We start from the raw sequence: 18,318 nt of genomic DNA, 5'->3' as shown, positions 1-18,318 counted from the left end.
ATAGAATAAAAATGTATTGAGGAACAACTCTATTTCAGATCCTGAGCCTGGACATTTATTTGTATTATCTTATTTAATTCTCAGAATAACCCTGTGAGGTGAGTATAATTATCCTCAATTTGCAGATGAGATTAAAAGATCAGAGAGTAAGCAGTTTCCCAACATCACACAGTCAACAAATATCTTGTGTGTGTTTCAATTCAGATCTGTCTGTCTCTAAAGATGTCTGTAAAGATGTGTGTGTGCGCACATGCACATGCTGTTTCATTTTTGACACTATGTTTCTTCCAAGAGACAGTTAAAATGTCAAAAAGTTGCAGTGAATTGTGGCCTGTCCGTAATCTTAAATGCAAATTTTGTCACTTACACATTATAATTTGCAGTTTAATCCATAAACCAATATTACATTATTGACCTCTAAGAATAGGTTATTATTTCAATTAGCCTATTCTAGCTCTATTCTGTGAACATGGTACTATGCCAAACATTGGTTCCATTTAGATTTTCACGGGTGAAATGGGTCAGCACAGATTAAACCCCATTCATCTGCTTGGACTCTTTGAGTAATGGCAGTTTTTGGTGAGATGAATTGGTGTGAGATCTGGAGAAGCACAGTTGGACGGAAATACAGAGACCAGTGTTCTTCTATTCCTTACACTGCCATTAAATCACTGTGTAACTCTGGGCATAGCATCTCCTCTCTTTGCATCACTTATAGTAAAAGCCAAAATAAAAAAATTTGAACCTACCATAGAAGTTCCTGTCCGGCCTGGTCTCTGCTGGTGTCTTTAGCCACATCTCCTACGTGTTTCCCCCTCACTCTTTGAGTTCAACCATGCACCTTCTTTTTGTAGCATCTTTGCCTTTACTGTCAAGTAACCTGTAGCAATCTTATCTCACATCTTCACCTGAGCACTGCCTAACTCCTTCTCATCCTTCAGTTGTCAGTGCAAATGCCACTTTTTTTGTAATATTCCCCGTGACTCCTAGATTAGATCAGGACTCTCCATTGCCAAATCTTATATATTTTATACTCTTCCCTCAGAGTACTATCATATTTTCTTATTATATATTGCTAACTGAGATTATTTATTAATGCTGGTTTCCCTCTCTAAACTATTAACATGGTGATATTTGTTTTGGTCAGCATAGTATCATCTGTGCTTAGCACAATCTCTGTTACATAGGAGATGCCAATTGTGTTTGTTAAATGAATGAAATGAGTGTGTAAAATTAGAGGGCTGGGCATGGAGATCATTTAATCTTTCAGTACTTACATTCAATGGTTTGCCAGACATAGTCTGTAATTTGCCTAGGAATAACATACAGCAAACTTAAACAGCCCACGTGATTCATACCTCCTTCATTTCAGACTCAGTAGCAAATACCATAGCTTGTGGGTAAAGAAGGTGTCAGAATTATTTGTACACATGATGTTCTACGGAGGAAAAATAATTGCTATTTTCAAGAGAGGTATAAGTCAGAAATAAATGAGAGATGGCCAAAGAAGGTCAACCAGTTTTTCTAGGTACCCAACTTCCTTGAAATACAGTATTTGGCATGACTACCACACATATTTTCTTAAAAATCTATGAAAAATCCACTAATGCACTGGTGCATTAATACACAGTAGCAAATAATTCAAGATATATAGCAATGTGCAGCCATGTATCTCAAATTAGGATTGAGCTCATTGAAGGTAAAATTATATGCTAACATATTTTAAAAGTCCAAACACAATTGTCTCTCCTTCTTCTTTGTCCAAAGCCATGGAAACGATTGCTTCACGAACTGAAACAAAAAATTCCAGGCTAAGAGAGATCAACTACTGTGATATTGTATATAATATTTAGGTCACTGTGTTTTCAGAAACACTGAAAACAAAAATTAGAGAGGTATCCCAATTTGCCATTCGTAATTCTTAAACCTGTTTTGATAATTCCTTGAAATAGTCTCCATGTGATACAGTTATTGGTTAATTCTGCAGCCCCATCACTTACTAGTCCAACTTCAGACTTTCCTATAGATACACAAATTGATTTCAGTTGCCAAAAGACACTATACTCCCTCCTGCCTTTTGGCATTCTCAATACTGGGTGGTTTTACTAAAGTACTTTCCCAATCTACCTTTTGCCTAAGTAATTCCTACCCATTTTTTCAGAGTTACAGATGGTCACTTTTAGGAAAGCTTTCCTAACCTCTCATGTTTACATTAGGGGCTCCTTTTTGTGTTCCCATAGCACCCTCGGACTTATCTATGTATCTCTTAGCACCCTGTGTTATAATTACTTCCTTAGGTTATTGAGAGGAGAGATTAGCTTATGCATGTTCTATCCTACCATCCAACACAGAGTGTGTATGCAATAATTGCTTATTACATGAAGGCATGAGGTCTGTAAATAAGTCTAAATTATTCCTAGGCATTTTCAGAGTCATTCAGAAGTACCTCATTGTTTTCTAAAGTTCTCCTGCAATGAGAAATGTAGTGTCTACGAACTCTACCTACCTGTCTAGAAATTACATTAAATTAAATGGTTTGTGGGTTTTAGTTCTTGGTAATAAAGATAATATGAATAAAGGAAACCCACAGGTACAAAACCCTTAATTGAATTTACTTTTTTTTTTCTTCAAAACAAATAATGATAAATGATTATTAGGTTTTGACTAATTTGACTTTCCTCCCATTATATCCTCAGGGAACAGAAGTGAACTAAAATCAAGAGACAGAAGGGCCAAGGAAAGATGTCCATTTGAATGTATCAACATGCAGGTTTATTAATTATTCCATGAATAATCAACAGCTAAGCCATTCTGCATTGCTTGGATATTGAATATGACCAAACCTATATTTATCATTTGGGACCAAAGTTCAATGTCTTATATAAGCTTTGTTTTCTCATTACTATTCCTTCACCATTTATAGAAAGTACATTTTTTCAAAAGTATGAAGAATTCACCAGCTTTCTGATCTTTGTGACTCCTCTTAGAGAAATAAATGACAACCAGACACAGGACCCCTCACATGTGGATGGGATCAAGTTAAATGTTGTCCACGGGCCAGAGAAGACAACCTGGGAAACCACTACCCAAAAGCTTCCTTTATTCTCTGTGACTGAACAGTAGAAAATTCCCAAATCCTTGCACTACAAAGAAGAGAAAAGAGTTTTAAATCAACAGAAGGGGAGAGGAACAAAAGGCATTTCCTCTACCTTTAACAAAGGTAACTAAGAGTGATGAAGAGAAGGAACACGCCTTTCTACTTAGCTCCATAATTTTCATTCTAATGCTATTCAAAATAAGTCATCATTGGTACATGGAAGGATAAATCTATATTTCAGAGTCCCCTTTTTTCTGTTGTTGCTCACAAAAGGCAACTAAAAAGCATCTAATATAATAGAATCTCTTATTTGAAATGTTGGAAAAAAGATGCCAGTTCCTGGAAAATACCTTGCCCATCAGTAAAGAAATTGGCCCACAGGGAATAAAAATGGAATGGAGAGCTCTTCAATGCTGTCCCATGGGGAGAAATAAAAGGGATCTCTACATCTGGACTTCATAAAAACTTTGATATATAAGAAATCTGTTATCAAAAGTACACAGTAGCCCCAGGAATTGTTCTGTTTAATCTTTGCACAGAGGATTTAGGGCCTGCAAAGTGCAAGAGGCATGATTTTTGCATTGGCCGTTTTAGTATTCATGTCTCCTGTACTGCTTTCTAATAAGTTAAGATGAAACGGGAGACTGCGTGCAGCAGTGAGAGATGCAAGAAAAGCAGTGCTGAAAAATGAAGATGAACAAAAGTGCATCTCAACTCCCCTCTTATCATCAGGCGAGGGAACAATAATGCCAAACTTAGAATGTTATTACTTAACACTTCACATTTACAAAAAGACTTTGCAGTCATTTTTACATGTTATTTCTCAATACTTTTCTGACAGAGGGTTTTTTTTTTCTAATAATCAGTTTTTATAATGATATATGAAATGACATTTCCAAAAAGGAAGATAAACATGCAGTCTGTGCCAGCATGTTACTAAAACAATCTTTTTGGTGAGAATAATTGTTTCCTTTACTATTTGGGTAGGCCAAACAACTGATTGGCTGACTATTTGAATGTTATTTTGTTTCTGTTATGTAGACCCACTTTTTCAGTCCTATTCTCCTTCACTCCATTCAACTCACTATTACTTAAGTTCATCCCTTACATCGTATTTCTGAAATATAAATAACATAACAGAATAAGATCTAAAGAAAACTAGCCTTCCTCTTAATTATTCTGTGATATAAGGTGTGTAAATGGAGTGGCTCCCATGAGTGAGTCTATGTGGACCTGCCTGTAGGATGGCATCTTTCTAAGAGGAACATGTCTGTAAGGCACACTGAGAAATGTTTGCTCAACATAAGTAGGCAAAGTATGCTGAGATTCAGAAACTCCACTACCCTCACCTTTTAGGTATCTGCTAGTTAATTTGTTAGTTCGCGTGGAGAAAGTTATTCAGTAAATAAGTAGACCCCAAACCAGGGGACTGTCTCCTGCCTTTAACTGTTATCCTTACCTCCCCGACAAAAGAGTTTAGTATTTCTTGTGGGGCAAAAGAATGGCAGTGGAAAGTTCTCCAGTCCCTTAGGTTTTATAAGATTTGGGGAGAATCTGGGTATTCTGATGAGAAACATTTCTTCATTTATTATTTATTATGGCCCAAAGCATGGCAATCTGTCAATTGTCCTTTTCAGTTTTGCAGAATAAGATATCTTAATATAAAAAACAGCAGACATTATCTAGGTAAACTTTTTGCATTTCTTCAGCAAATGTAAAAAATATGCCTTCACTTGGGGTCATGTAGTCATAGCCTAGCAGGTAATAAACGATATATTTTTAAGTACAAGTTCCAGTGAAATGAACATTGTTAAGTGAACATTTATTTTAAAGCCATATGTCTGAGTATAGAAAAAAGGGTTCAAGATCTTTACATATGTTCCCATTATAAGAACTTTACACATATGCACACTAATGTATTTCATTCATTTTCAAATCTAATAAATAGAGTCAATAGATACCCTTTCTCTTTACTTCTTAGTCTATAGATTATTAAATCTAACATATGAAAACTATGGAGAATATGCTCCCTACTCCGGGGCAGTGTATTGAAGTGGTATGTCTGCATGGAGAGCTTGAATCGATTGACCAATGCCTCTAGGTATAAAGGTACAGTTCTTATGCTAATGTTGATAGTGATGTTACAGTAATAGCAATAGTACCTGTAATTTGTTGAGTACATTCTATGTGCTAGGTGATTTATAAACACAATTTTATTTTAAAAACTCTACAGTGACTCTCACAAAATGAAGAAACCATGACTCCAAATATTTATATGATTTGCTCAAGGTCCTGGATCTAGGTTTGCAATCAGGTCTGTCTGATTCAAAGTTCATGTTTTCTTCCGACATCCCTCCAAGCAGGGAGTTAAATCGGGCAATGTGAAAACTTGAAGTAAGGTGATCATATGTGCCAGTCTATACCTGTTGTCCTGGCATGATTAATAGATTCCCCCTTCAAGCTTGAAAATGTCCCAGTATGGACAATGTTTGATAATCAACCTATCTTTGAGCAAGGTTTAAAATGCCCATAAGACTTTTCCAAGGTATTGTTAACAATGCTTTAATTAATCTTTTTGTCTTTACTGAAGGGCATCAATCAATTAAAACACTGAACCTAGCTTGGTGTATTTGGGAAAACAAATGGATTTATGAATGAATATCATTTGCTAGTTAGGTGTATTATCTCTCTGTCATCTCTCTCTGAGAATTTTTATCCTTCCTCTTTTCTCTCTCCTCCTCCTAGTCTCCATGTTTCCTTTTATGCAGGCTTTTGCTATTGGTTAAGTATCAAATAATGAATTCCTTGGTTTTGCTTTAGCTTTAGTTTCTGACAAACCCTTAAAATTCAGCTTGACCACTCACTCAGATGTTTAAACCACTATTAATGATATTTTTGTCAAAAGGAAACCATTTTAAGACATCACTAACTTATTTTTCTTTCTTCTCCTAAGCTCACTGCTACTATTCCACTACTTCTTCACTACAGCCATAGCGCATTGGTGTCCAGGGAGCTTTCTTGTTGCAGTTCCCGGACAGTGCTACTGCAGGTTTCGCTGGGGGACGCCAGCTCCGCAACGTATTATTTCAAGCACCACCTAACATGTCTCTCCGCGTCTTCTGCCCTTATGGGTAAACTGCTGTCCAGCTTTTATTATTTTAAAGGGTTCTCAGGAAGAGGAAAGGAAATGATTTTTGAAAAATAAACATGATAAAATACATAACTTTTGAAGACACATGCAATAAGAAAATCTAACTTTCACTTTTGTTGGTTTTAAATGTATGGCTTTGATTTATGGATCAAAATTGCTCATTTATTATTTTATCTATATAGCTCTGGGCAATTTTGACAGTTAAAATTTAGTTTTATTGACCAGTGCAGCCACTGTGTCCACAAGGGGACTGGTGCACACAGCCTGCTGCACTCAAGAAACGATGATTTTTGATTCCATGAGTGAGTCCGATTGGGAATCATAACCGATATAACAATAAGTTCCAAATCTCAGTGCCCAAGGCAAGAGGCTTGCTGTAAAACACAATCACCCTTTAAGAAGGGGAAGAGAAGAACCCTGGGTAGAAGTTTGCAAGCACAATTTCATGCAGCTGGAATAGGTCACAAATATATCTGTCCATTCAAACTATGCAGCAGTATAAGGGGACATTTCTCTCAACACCCAGTTCCACAGACTAAATATTAACGAGCAAAAATGCCTAAAAAGCAAAATGAATGTTAGTTACAGAGACAATGAGCTAAACAACTATTCTGATGAGAGAAAATTTACTAGTGAGTGCTGTAAACCAACCTTTGGCTTTTCAATCAACAACAACAAAAAGAACAGAAGAATTTGGGGCAGAAGATCTTTGCTCCTCCCCCACATCGTCCACTGCAGCACACACAGAAACATAAACAAGGACAGTGATTTTGGGAGAGGCCTATTTGACTACCAGTTGGCCACCTCTGCAATGTTAATTTAGTCTTTTACTCTAAATCTCCTGTGATACATAAACAAACCTCCAAAGGGGAACAAATCAATAAAATGTCTAATTTGATTAACTATGTTTTCAAATTCATCAAGACAGCTCTAACCTGAAATAAATAGGTGAGTGAATAAATAAATAATGCACTCACTTGTGAGTATTTTCCACGTCTTCTTTTCATCGTCGTAATACTGAACCAAATTGCTGGGGAGCCGGTCCGGTCCAGGAGGCAGCCCTCCAACCAATAACAGCATTTTCTTGTTAGAGCGAATTCTTCACCCAAAACAAAAGAGGAGATGAATAACCACATTATTGTAGAGTCTTTTTAGTGGCAACAAAATCATAACCATCAAAAGAATGTTCGTTGCTTGCAGATATCTATTTCATTTTTTTCCTGTTTCTTCTCCCATTCGTGTCTCAACAATTTTTTTGAACCAAGCAGAAAAATGATCAGAAGAGCTGCACATCCCCATACTCATAGAATAATAAGCTCCCTTTATGCAATTTGTTAGAGGTTCATTCTAGAACGACCTTTTTCTTATATTATCCCTTTAAATCATCACTCTTTACAGCTGAGTACACATGAAATGCTCTGGAGTTGTACTAAGGTTAAGCATTAAAGTTGCATGTCAGAAATCGTATTAGTCAAAATCATTATTATAAGCTATTCCCCACTCAAAGAACCTTGAAAAAATTAAGGTTATGCAGGGAGTTTGTGAGCCAACTCTTTAATCACCCAGGGAACTTCAAATACCAGTTTGATACAATTAGTAGCACAGGGCTAACTGGGGTGGGTTAACCAGTTTAAATATGAATTTTTTTGTTTGTTTGTTGGTTTAATTTAGCTTAGACTTCTGCCTTCTTCCCCTTCCCCCAATCCCAGCTCGCCCTCCCCTTTGCTCTCCCCCTGTGCACCACTGGCAATATAGCAGCACCAATTGGTAAAAATGAGACTGTGATGTTGTTGTGAGCCTCCCCAGAGTGGAGCCCTGCCAGTGCTTGCCACTGATCCAGCGGCATGAACCTGCTCAACTGTGCAAAGTCACTCTAATTCCCTCCCTCTGTTTTTCTACCTTCTCCCCCAGGGGGCAACCACTGAAAGGAGTGACTACCCACCCATCAAGAGCTGGCAATTCGCTGCTATTAACCGTGACTGTGATTCCCAGTCCGCCTGGCAGTTCCTGAGAAAGGCCTGCAACGTCTCATATGCAGTAAAAGCTGTAAGATGCACCCTGGCCGGCACACTCGACCTGATGGATGTACAATCCTCAGGAACAGTAATGGATTGAGCACACTTGCGATTGAAGCAGAGAGAGGAGGCCCAGACCCCCACAAAGGGCCTGCTGATTTAACAGTCACTTTACATATAATTGAACTTTTCTTGTACCTGAAAGGCTCAAGGTGGTGGTGGAAGAAACGGAACAACAATGATTGAAGGAAAAAAGTCAATAAATACAAAAGGATTCCTCGTAGTGATGATCACAAGCCACAGTGTGGCTCTCAATCTGTGATTACATATTCAGCTCGTTCTGATTCAAGAATGTTTGGTGAAGTATGCCCTTGTGGAGAAGCACTGTTTGTTGGTTAAGAACCTAACATTCAGAGAGTTAATGCATTTAATGACATCGCCATGTGAAGGAAGGGAACAAGAGAATTCCTTTGATGAAATTCTGGTGCCATTGAATGCATTGTATTATGCCTCAGTGGGAAAAAATACCTTCTGGAGAATTGCATATATTAGACACTCATCGATAGAGGGAGCTATACTTACAGAGGAACGAGTAATGTGATAGCAGCTTGCAATGTTAATTTTGCCACTCTGTGGATATAGTTGAGCCAAAAGGAAAACAAATAAACCCAACCTCTTTGAATTTGAAGTACCTTCAAACTGTACCCCTATGCCTTATAGATTAGTAGTTGACAAATAAAACAATACAACATCAAAGAGCCCCATACTTGGAGGATTTCAGTGACTGGGGTGTTTTTGCAAGAGGGGGTTAAGAAAAATCAGTGTGTTTTCCTCTCTTTCATTTGGAAAAAATACATACAAAATTCACATGCTATGTAATCTCCCAAAAGCATGGCCACAGAGCTGATATATGACCATTTTTTCTTATAGTAGTTTTTAGTCCAAATAATCAACCACTCTATGTGTGTAAGAGAAGTCAAAATGAAAACAAATACTCTTTTTAGGTTGCTGCAAATTACCATGTGTAGACAGACCTGTTCAACTGGAGGTCACGATTCTGTGACTGTCCTAACATCACTTGTCTACATGCTGCCAGGCTGCAGATGGGAATAGATTAGTATCAATAGGACAGGCACAGAGGAAAGAACTCATTGAAGTGGTGGTTGTGACAAAAGCAACATAATTAAATATGTTTTAATATATAAATAAATTCACTGCTTACAAAATATGTTTAATGGGGCCCAGTGTGGTGGCTCATGCCTGTAATCCCAGTACTTTGGGAGGCCGAGGCAGGCAGATCACCTGAGGTCAGGAGTTTGAGACCAGCCTGACCAACTTGGTGAAACCCCAGCTCTACTAAAAATACAAAAATTAGCTGGAGTGTAATGGTGGGCTCTTGTAATCCCAGGTACTGGAGAGGCTGAGACAAGAGAATTGCTTGAACCCGGGAGGCAGAGGTTGCAATGAGCCAAGATTGCGCCATTGGACTCCAGCCTGGACGACAAGAACGAAACACATCTAAAAAAAAAAAAAAAAAAAAAAAAAAATTAGCTGGGTGTGGTGGCACACACCTGTAATCCCAGTTACTTGGGAGGCTGAAGCAAGCTCTACTTTGTGAAAGGTGAACCACACAGAAACCCAAAACAAGATGAAACATGTAAGAAGTTGGATCATACAGAGGAAAGAACACATCAAGTAACAAAATGCATTTTGAGTGGTTTTCTCACTATTTTCTCCACTGACTCTCAAGACAGCTCAATGTGGTAGGTATAACTCTCCATTTTACAGAGAAAAGAGAAAGTTTCCATAGCTATTATAAGAAGATACACACTTGGACATTACAGAAAACTATGAAGATTTCTGAATCCAAATAAAGGTACCTAATAGAGATCACTTTGCATTTATTATTACTTAAGAATAATACAAATGAGAATAACTATCACATATTTTACTTTGATATAAATGCAGTGTCAACTATTCAATTACTCCTAGAAAGTAATACACATGAATAATTCCTGTGGAAAAGCTTCCATTCTTTTTACAATGTGCAATTATAATCGTGACAATGACAATAACAACACATAATAATGAATGCATATTGAATATTGAACTTCTGATTATCATACTATTCATTTGATGTATGTGAACTTCAATTGGAAAACACCATAAGAAAAGACACCTGTGAACTAGAAAAGTAAAATTAAGAGAAGCTGAACTAACCGTGCTGAAGGTGGTTTGAATTATTCTTTTCCAAATAATTCCAGCAGAGCTTTACAGGTTTAATTTTAGATTAGTCAAAATTTATAAATGCAGCCTCATTGCAATCACTAGGGCTTCTTCTCGTGGCAACATAGTATACTTTTTAGAAGCTCTTTACATAGGAAACCAATTTATCCAAAATTAATATGTTATCTTCATACCTTTTATTATTTTAAAACACTCCTTCCACTCTTCATTTTACCCAACCCAGACCAAAGTATGTATTGAAAAGACAAGGAATGTAAACCAAAAGCTGAGTATATCATGGTTAATAATATTTGAATTTCTTTGATTTGAGTTCCTTGATTCTTGCGTAGAAAAATGTAAGGTTGCAAAGGCGATGAAATCTGAAGGTCTCCTTTGTTCCATCTCAGTAACTGCCCAACATTTACCATGTGTCACATTTGGGCGTGTATGTGCGTCTGTATGCATGAGTGCTGGCGTGCATACATACTTTGGTTCCTGGGATGAATGATTGAAGGATGACCTAAACCTCCTGGTGTAAACAAATTTTTCATCATACTGGTGTTCTAAGTACTGTAAAATCTCATTTATTTATATTTCAGTGATTTGGAACTTCAATAATTGGGAAACAGGCCAGATAAAGTTTTGCTTTCCATGATACATGAGAAAAGTTTTCATGAACTAGATTGCTAAAAACTTTTAACCTATTTAAGAAATCACCTAATATGCTGACACTTTATAACTACCAATGCACATTTAGACAAGATTCATTTTATAGGAAACAAATAATTCTCATTTATAAAAGAAGATATTCTGCAATGTTCTAAGAATCATTAATTCCTAGAATTAGAAGAGAACTTTGAGGCAATCTAATTCCGTGATTCCCAGGCCTAGCAAGTTACCAGGATCAACTGAGGGGATTAGAAATTTTAGATTCTTGGTATAGATTCTCAGTTCTCAACTCCCAGAGATTATGACTCAATAGGATGAGACTTTAAAAATCAATACTATTTCACAGACTTCCAGTTGACTCTAACATTCAGCCAGACTTGTGGCCACTGACTTGGTATAGTCCCCTACATAATGTAGAAATCCTTCTAACAGTTTTTTTAGTAAGTTATTATTCTTATCTATTTAGAAATTTGAAATGAATCTTAGGTTTTCAAATACACTCTGTTGTTAAAAGTTGTTGGACTGTTGAGTTAGATATGTATTTTTCCTCTTATGCTGAGCTGAAAAACCTATGTAGGGTTTCTAGAGCAGTGGTCCTCAATCTTTTTGGCACCAGGGACTGGTTTTGTGGAAGACAATTTTTCCATGGACCAGGGGGATGATCTGGAGATGATTCAAATGCATTACATTTATTGTGCACTTTATTTCTATTATTATATTTCTATTATTATTACATTGTAATATCTGAAACTGGATCCCTTCCTTACACCTTATACAAAAATTAACTCCAGGTAGAGTAAAGATTTAAACATAAGACCTAATACCATAAAAACCCTAGAAGAAAACCTAGGCAATACCATTCAGGACATAGGCATGGGCAAGAACTTCATGACTAAAACACCAAAAGCAATGGCAACAAAAGCCAAAATAGACAAATGGGATCTAATTAAACTTAAGAGCTTCTGCACAGCAAAAGAAACAATCATTAGAGTGAACCGGCAACCAACAGAATGGGAAAAAATTTTTGCAATCTACCTGTCGGACAAAGGGCTAATATCCAGAATCTACAAAGAACTTAAATTACAAGAAAAAAACAACCCTATCAAAAAGCGAGCAAAGGATATGAATAGACACTTTTCAAAAGAAGGCATTTATGCGGCCAAGAAACATATGAAAAAATGCTCATCATCACTGGCCATTAGAGAAACGCAAGTCAAAACCACATTGAGATACAATCTCACGCCAGTTAGAATGGCAATTATTAAAAAATCTGGAGACAACAGATGCTGGAGAGGATGTGGAGAAATAGGAATGCTTTTACACTGTTGGTGGGAGTGTAAATTAGTTCACCCAATGTGGAAGACAGTGTGGCAATTCCTCAAGGATCTAGAAATAGAAATACCATTTGACCCAGCAATCCCATTACTGGGTATATTCCCAAAGGATTATAAATCATTCTATTATAAAGACACATCCACACGTATATTTATTGTGGCACTGTTCACAGTAGTAAAGACTTGGAACCAACCCAAATGCCCACCAATCATAGACTGGATAAAGAAAATGTGGCACATATACAACATGGAGTACTATGCAGCCATAAGAAAGGATGAGTTCATGTCCTTTGCAGTGACATGGATGAATCTGGAAGCCATCATTCTCAGCAAACTGACACAAGAACAGAAAACCAAACACCGCATGTTCTCACTCATAAGTGGGTGTTGAACAATGAGAACACAGGGATACAGGGAGGGGAACATCACATACTGGGGCCTGTTGGGGGGTGGGGGGCTAGGGGTGGGATAGCAGTGGGTGAGGAAATTGGGGAGGGATAGCATTAGGAGAAATACCTAATGTAGATGACGGGGTGATGAATGCATGGCACATGTATACCTATGTAACGAACCTGCATGTTCTGCACAAGTACTCCAGAACTTAAAGTATAATAAATAAATAAAAATAAAATAATAATACAACTTACCATAATGTAGAATCAGTGGGAGGCCTGAGCTTGTTTTCCTGCAACTATATATGTAAAGTATTTAAACAATATGTGTAAAGTATTTAAAACAGTGCTAAATCTGGGAGTGATGGGAGACAGTGACAGATCATCAGGTATTGGATTCTCATAGAGGGCCCGCAGGCTAGAACCCTCACATGGGCAGTTCACAATAGGATTTGCGCTCATATGAGAATCTGATGCTGCCACTAATCTGACAGGAGGTGGAGCTCAGGTGGTAATGCGAACGATGGGGAACAGCTGTAAATACAGATGGAGCTTCACTCCCTCTCCCGCCACTCAACTCCTGCTCTGCGGCCCAGTTCCTAACAGGCCATGGACTAAAGAAAACTAAAATACCAGTTTTAATGCTTTCTAAAATCACAGTAGTCTTTTAGCAGTCACAGTGCAGTGTTGGGTCCCTGTTCACCTTCTAGCTGATTATTAATATAGCTCTTTTTGAAAAAAAACAAAAACAAAAAAACAGGTGTTTTCAAGCCAAGTTTTTCCTATCCTATATGTCTTCTAATTAAGATATTTTAAACAGCTATGCATGATTATTTTTTAACATTTTTGTCCTCTACTGATTTAGACAATTCGTTTACAGTTAGCAATTGTTAATTGTTAGCTGAGTTCGTACTATGTTCCAGGTGGTGCCCTAAGGATTGGAGTAATAATGAAACAGGAGGAGTAAATTCCCTGTTCATCATGGTACTTAATTCCACCCTAGTGGAGACATCTGTGAAAGCCATCACAATCTTTGAGTCAGAGTAGTCTAGTTGTTACGGGTGTACACCTCTTAGCTAAGGTGAAATGCCTGGTTTCAGCTGTTCTAAGTGAACTTGGGCTGGCCTTTTTGCTCCTCGGGTATTTTTTGTTTGTTTGTTTGAAAGCCTGGGCTCTGTTGCCCAGGCTGGTGTAGTGGTGTGATCTCAATTCACTGCAACCTCTGCCTCTCGTGGCCAAGAGATGATTTCCTACTATTTTTTTTTTTTTTTTTTTTTTTTTTGGTGGAGACAGGGTTTCACCGTGTTGACCAGGCTGGTGTCTAACTCCGGACCTTAAGTGATCCTCTGGCCTCAGCCGCCCAAAGTGCTAGGATTACAGATGTGAGCCACCGTGCCAGGTCTCTTTGCCCCTTTTTAGCATTATTTATAAAATAGGGATAACACTAACAAGACCTAAGGCATAGGTATCTTAAATTATCAGAATTAAAAGACATAATGTATGTAAAGTATTTAAAACAGTGCTAAATAAATGCTTATTATTACCACCATCATCATCATCATCTTCATAGTTATCGACATTATTCTCCTCATCCTCACCCTCCTCATCATCAGTATTATCTGTTTCTTTACGTAATTTGCAGACAAGCAGGTGGCCTATGTCCCCAAACAAATTTTATTACTTAAAGATGATAAAGAGCTATACTTCAGTTGTTTTGATATGTTAATTATGTTAACTCATTCTTTCCAAAATACTAAATCACTGGGATTGTTACTTTAATTCTCTACACAGGGTCTTTGGGAGTGTATGTTTTTGAAACATAAATATTTGATTTAAAAAAAAAAAGCAGTTTTGAAGTAGCAAAGTGATCCAGAATACATAATCATTATTCCATGTTTCAGAAGCCAAGTTAATTTCGAGTTAAGAGCCTTCAGACCTGGATTTAAATCCTCTGCCTTGTCTTACGTTTATCTCCTTGGGCTGGTTCTAAGCCTCAGTTGCTTTATCTGTAAAGTGGGAATAATGGTATCCTCTTACAAGAATGTTGTAAGGGTTAAATAAAGTCACCTGGGGGTAACAGGAAAATAAATGCATTCTGCTTGTAACCAAAACCACCTTGAAAAGCCAGTCCCTCCAGAGAATGAAAGGCCTTTTGTGCTGCTGACACCTTGAAAGACTAATGTCTCTGCATACTGAAGGTGGAAATATTGATACTTGCAACATAATGCAGTAGGAAGAGGCTATGGAAAATGAAAAGAAGTTTTGACTCTTTCCCATGTCCTCCCAATTTCAGTGGACTTCACTAAACTCATGATAACTTAGTATTGCATAAAAACAGGAAATGGGCAGTTTCAAATCTGAATGTGCAGCAGAAATGTATGGGATTGATTTGGGAGGTAGTAAAGGCCAGGAAAACACAAGCTCCAAAGATTTACAAAAATACCATAGACTGTGTGGCTTGAACAACAAAAAATTATTTTTCATAGTTTTGGAGGCTGAAAAGTGCAAGATCAGAGTGCCAGCAGATTCTGTTCCTAGTCAGGGCCCACTTCCTGTTTCTGTTCTCACATGGTGAGGGGGGCAATGAGAGAGAGAGAGAGAGAGCGCGCGTTCGCGCGCGCACACACATGTGCTCTCTTGTCTCTTCTCATAAAGCCACTAATTCCATCATGAGGGCTCCACCCTCTTCACCTAATTACCTCCCAAAGGTCCCATATCCAAATACTATCTAATTGGTTGATTAGGGTTTCAAGGTATGAATTTTTGAGGAGCAGACCCAAACATTTAGACTATAGCAAAATAGTTTTGGTTTTCTACACGCCATAGTACTATAGGGGTTTGTAGCAATTTCTTTACCAGATCTGTTAAGCCTCCAGCTGAAATCTGGGTTACATAGGAATAAAACATTTATATATTTCAAAATTGATAAATAATAGCTAGTATTTTTATGTGGAATTATTAACTTTACCAAGTACTCATTTGAAAATTCATCTTTGGAATTTTGGAATTTTTACTGCTTAAAAGCCTTGCAGATACCATATGTTACACTGCATATAAATAGCCAGAATGTTGATTGCATAAGCACGTTTAACAAAAATGTAAAACCACTGAACTTCCTACAATGATATTGACCTAGATCTCATTCATAAATATAATCTACTTACTCTCTTTGCTGTGAGCTGCCTCTGTTAAGGTAGTCACCAAATCTTATGATATCCAAGTCACCAAATTTCATGGTATCCTTGACTCTTCCATTTTCTTGCTGTATTCTACAGTTTCTAGAGTTGTAACGTTTCTTAAATCTTTCTCTTCATTCCAGCTGAGCTGCCATCAGCTGGATTCAGCTGGGTTGGTTCTCCCTTAAGCTATTGAAAAGTGGTGGCCCTGCTTTCTGGGCCCCAATCCTCATTTAATCTACACTACATATTTTGTCAAATGAATTTTAGCAAAGCCAAACATTAATAATCAACTACATCAGTCCTCTTCTTAAAAACCATTGAATTCCCAATTACCTATCATAACCTCTCTTCCCTTTTTCTCTTTTTTTCTCCTATCAGTAAATGTTTTCCTGGAATTACATTTGAGGGTTATAAGAGTTTATGAGTCCAGATCTGGAAAAATGTGAAAGGGGGATTTCAGACAGAAACTGCTCAGATCATGGGGAAGAAGTAAACTGAGGTAGATCCCTCCTCTCCACGTCACTGACCTGGCCAGAAGGAGGCTTTGAAAGTCAGCTAGCCTTCCCTAAACTTCTAGCCAGAATGCTACCCAAAACTCCCCCTGGAGAGCTGCTACCCTTCTCTTAAAATTTTCCAGAGAAGTAAACTCCCTTGAGAGTTTGTTCCAGCTGATTTGCTGTTGTATTTAGGTTTCTTTATCATAGCTGTTCTTGGTAATTACACAGCAGCTTTCATCAGAAGAGGCTTTAAATAGACCTGATAATGCCTCTCTGAGGTAGGTAAACACAAAGTATCATTATCCCCATTTAACGGATAAAAGACTAGAGGAAAAGGGGCTTGGGCACCTTTTCCAGTGCTGCAGGATGGGTTTCATTTCCTCCATTTCACACAGGAATCGTCTCCAGGGTTTTCTCACACAGCTCTTCTGTGGCTTTCAGGTGTGGCTGAAAATCTCACTTGTCCGAGTCTGACTTTGCCCCCTCCCCCTCTTCATCCGACACGGAGTCTGGCTGTGTGGTGACTGGAGAATGATCAGTCATGTGCAATATTTAGTTTTCCTAAGATGGAAGTAACTTTAAAATTTGTTTGATCGTATCATAAAGATAATACATGCTCACTGAAAAAAAAACTCTGACTATACTTAAAAGCAAAAAGAACTTAGTACATAGTAGGTGCTCAATAAATGCTTGTTGTATACATAAAGATATGATGCAAAAAAGAAGGACTAGGGCCTGGTGTAGTATCTCATGCCTGTAACCCCAGCAGTTTGGGAGGTCAAGGTGGACAGATCACTTGAGGTCAGCAGTTCGAGATCAGTTTGGCCAACATGGTGAAACCCTGTCTCTACTAAAAATTCAAAAATTAGCTGGGCATTGTGGCGTGCACCTATAATCCCAGCTACTCAAAAAGGGGAGGGAGGAGAAATGCTTGAACCCGGGAGGTGGAGGTTGCCATGGACTGAGAACACATCACTGTACTGACTCCAGCCTGGGTGACAGAGCAAGACTCCATCTCAAAGACAAAACAAAACAAATAACAACAACAAAAAAGAAGGAATAGGTCGGAAGACTAAAAGTCACTTGTAATCCCACTATCTAGGAAGATGTTATAGATTCTTTATACCCTTTTTTCCCCTTACTTGTTTCGAGGTTCAATCAGTGGGGGTGGAGGTGTCAAAAGGCAACTGGGGAAAAGGAAAAAGTGACATTTCTGAACCACAAGGTGGAAGTTAGAGAGCCATATACTGGGGAAAGGACCTTCATATCAACCAACTCCCAAACCTAAGCTGTTATTTTTACTATGTACTGCCCCAGACACTCTACTTTTTATCTCTGCTTGAGCATGTCCAAACAATCAAGTCTTTCTCTTGCTACATTATCACATTCGTCATTTTTCTTTGGATGTCTCTGCTTATTTTTGTTCTTTAGGTCTAGTGTTGCCTCACAGAATGGCAGACTACCATGATAGAGTATAACGTTTACCAAACTTCAGTCATCAGTGCAACAGAGGACTTTCATTAGTTTTGCCATATCTACACACTTTGAAATTATTTACTAAATATTTCATTTAAAACTGCTCACTTAAAATGTGCCTTCTTAAAAATCCCAGGCTATTGTGGTGGTTCCCAATGTGGGCTGGGGGAGCTTTTATAAGCTATAAGAATTTCTCAGGGATTCTGATTCAATGATCTGTGCTGAGACATGGCATCGTGTGTGTGTGTGTGTGTGTGTGTGTGTGTGTGTGTGTGTGTGTGT

At 37.8% G+C, this 18,318-nt stretch overlaps 1 protein-coding gene across 1 annotated transcript in view; it reads right to left on the bottom strand.

The window, feature by feature from the left end:
* Positions 1-18,318, bottom strand: part of KLHL14 (kelch like family member 14) — a 98,133-nt gene that overhangs the window by 59,359 nt on the left and 20,456 nt on the right. The window contains exon 3 of the mRNA XM_032245389.1: positions 7,226-7,347. Coding sequence (XP_032101280.1) covers positions 7,226-7,347 — 122 coding nt within the window. The remainder of the gene's footprint in view (positions 1-7,225; positions 7,348-18,318) is intronic.

The sequence above is a fragment of the Sapajus apella genome, unplaced genomic scaffold, assembly GCF_009761245.1.
Source record: "Sapajus apella isolate SASKATOON/1434 unplaced genomic scaffold, GSC_monkey_1.0 scaffold57, whole genome shotgun sequence".
NCBI classification, from domain to species: domain Eukaryota; kingdom Metazoa; phylum Chordata; class Mammalia; order Primates; family Cebidae; genus Sapajus; species Sapajus apella.
The sequence above is the reverse complement of the archived record's forward strand: the minus strand, read 5'-3'. Positions and strand labels throughout refer to the sequence as shown.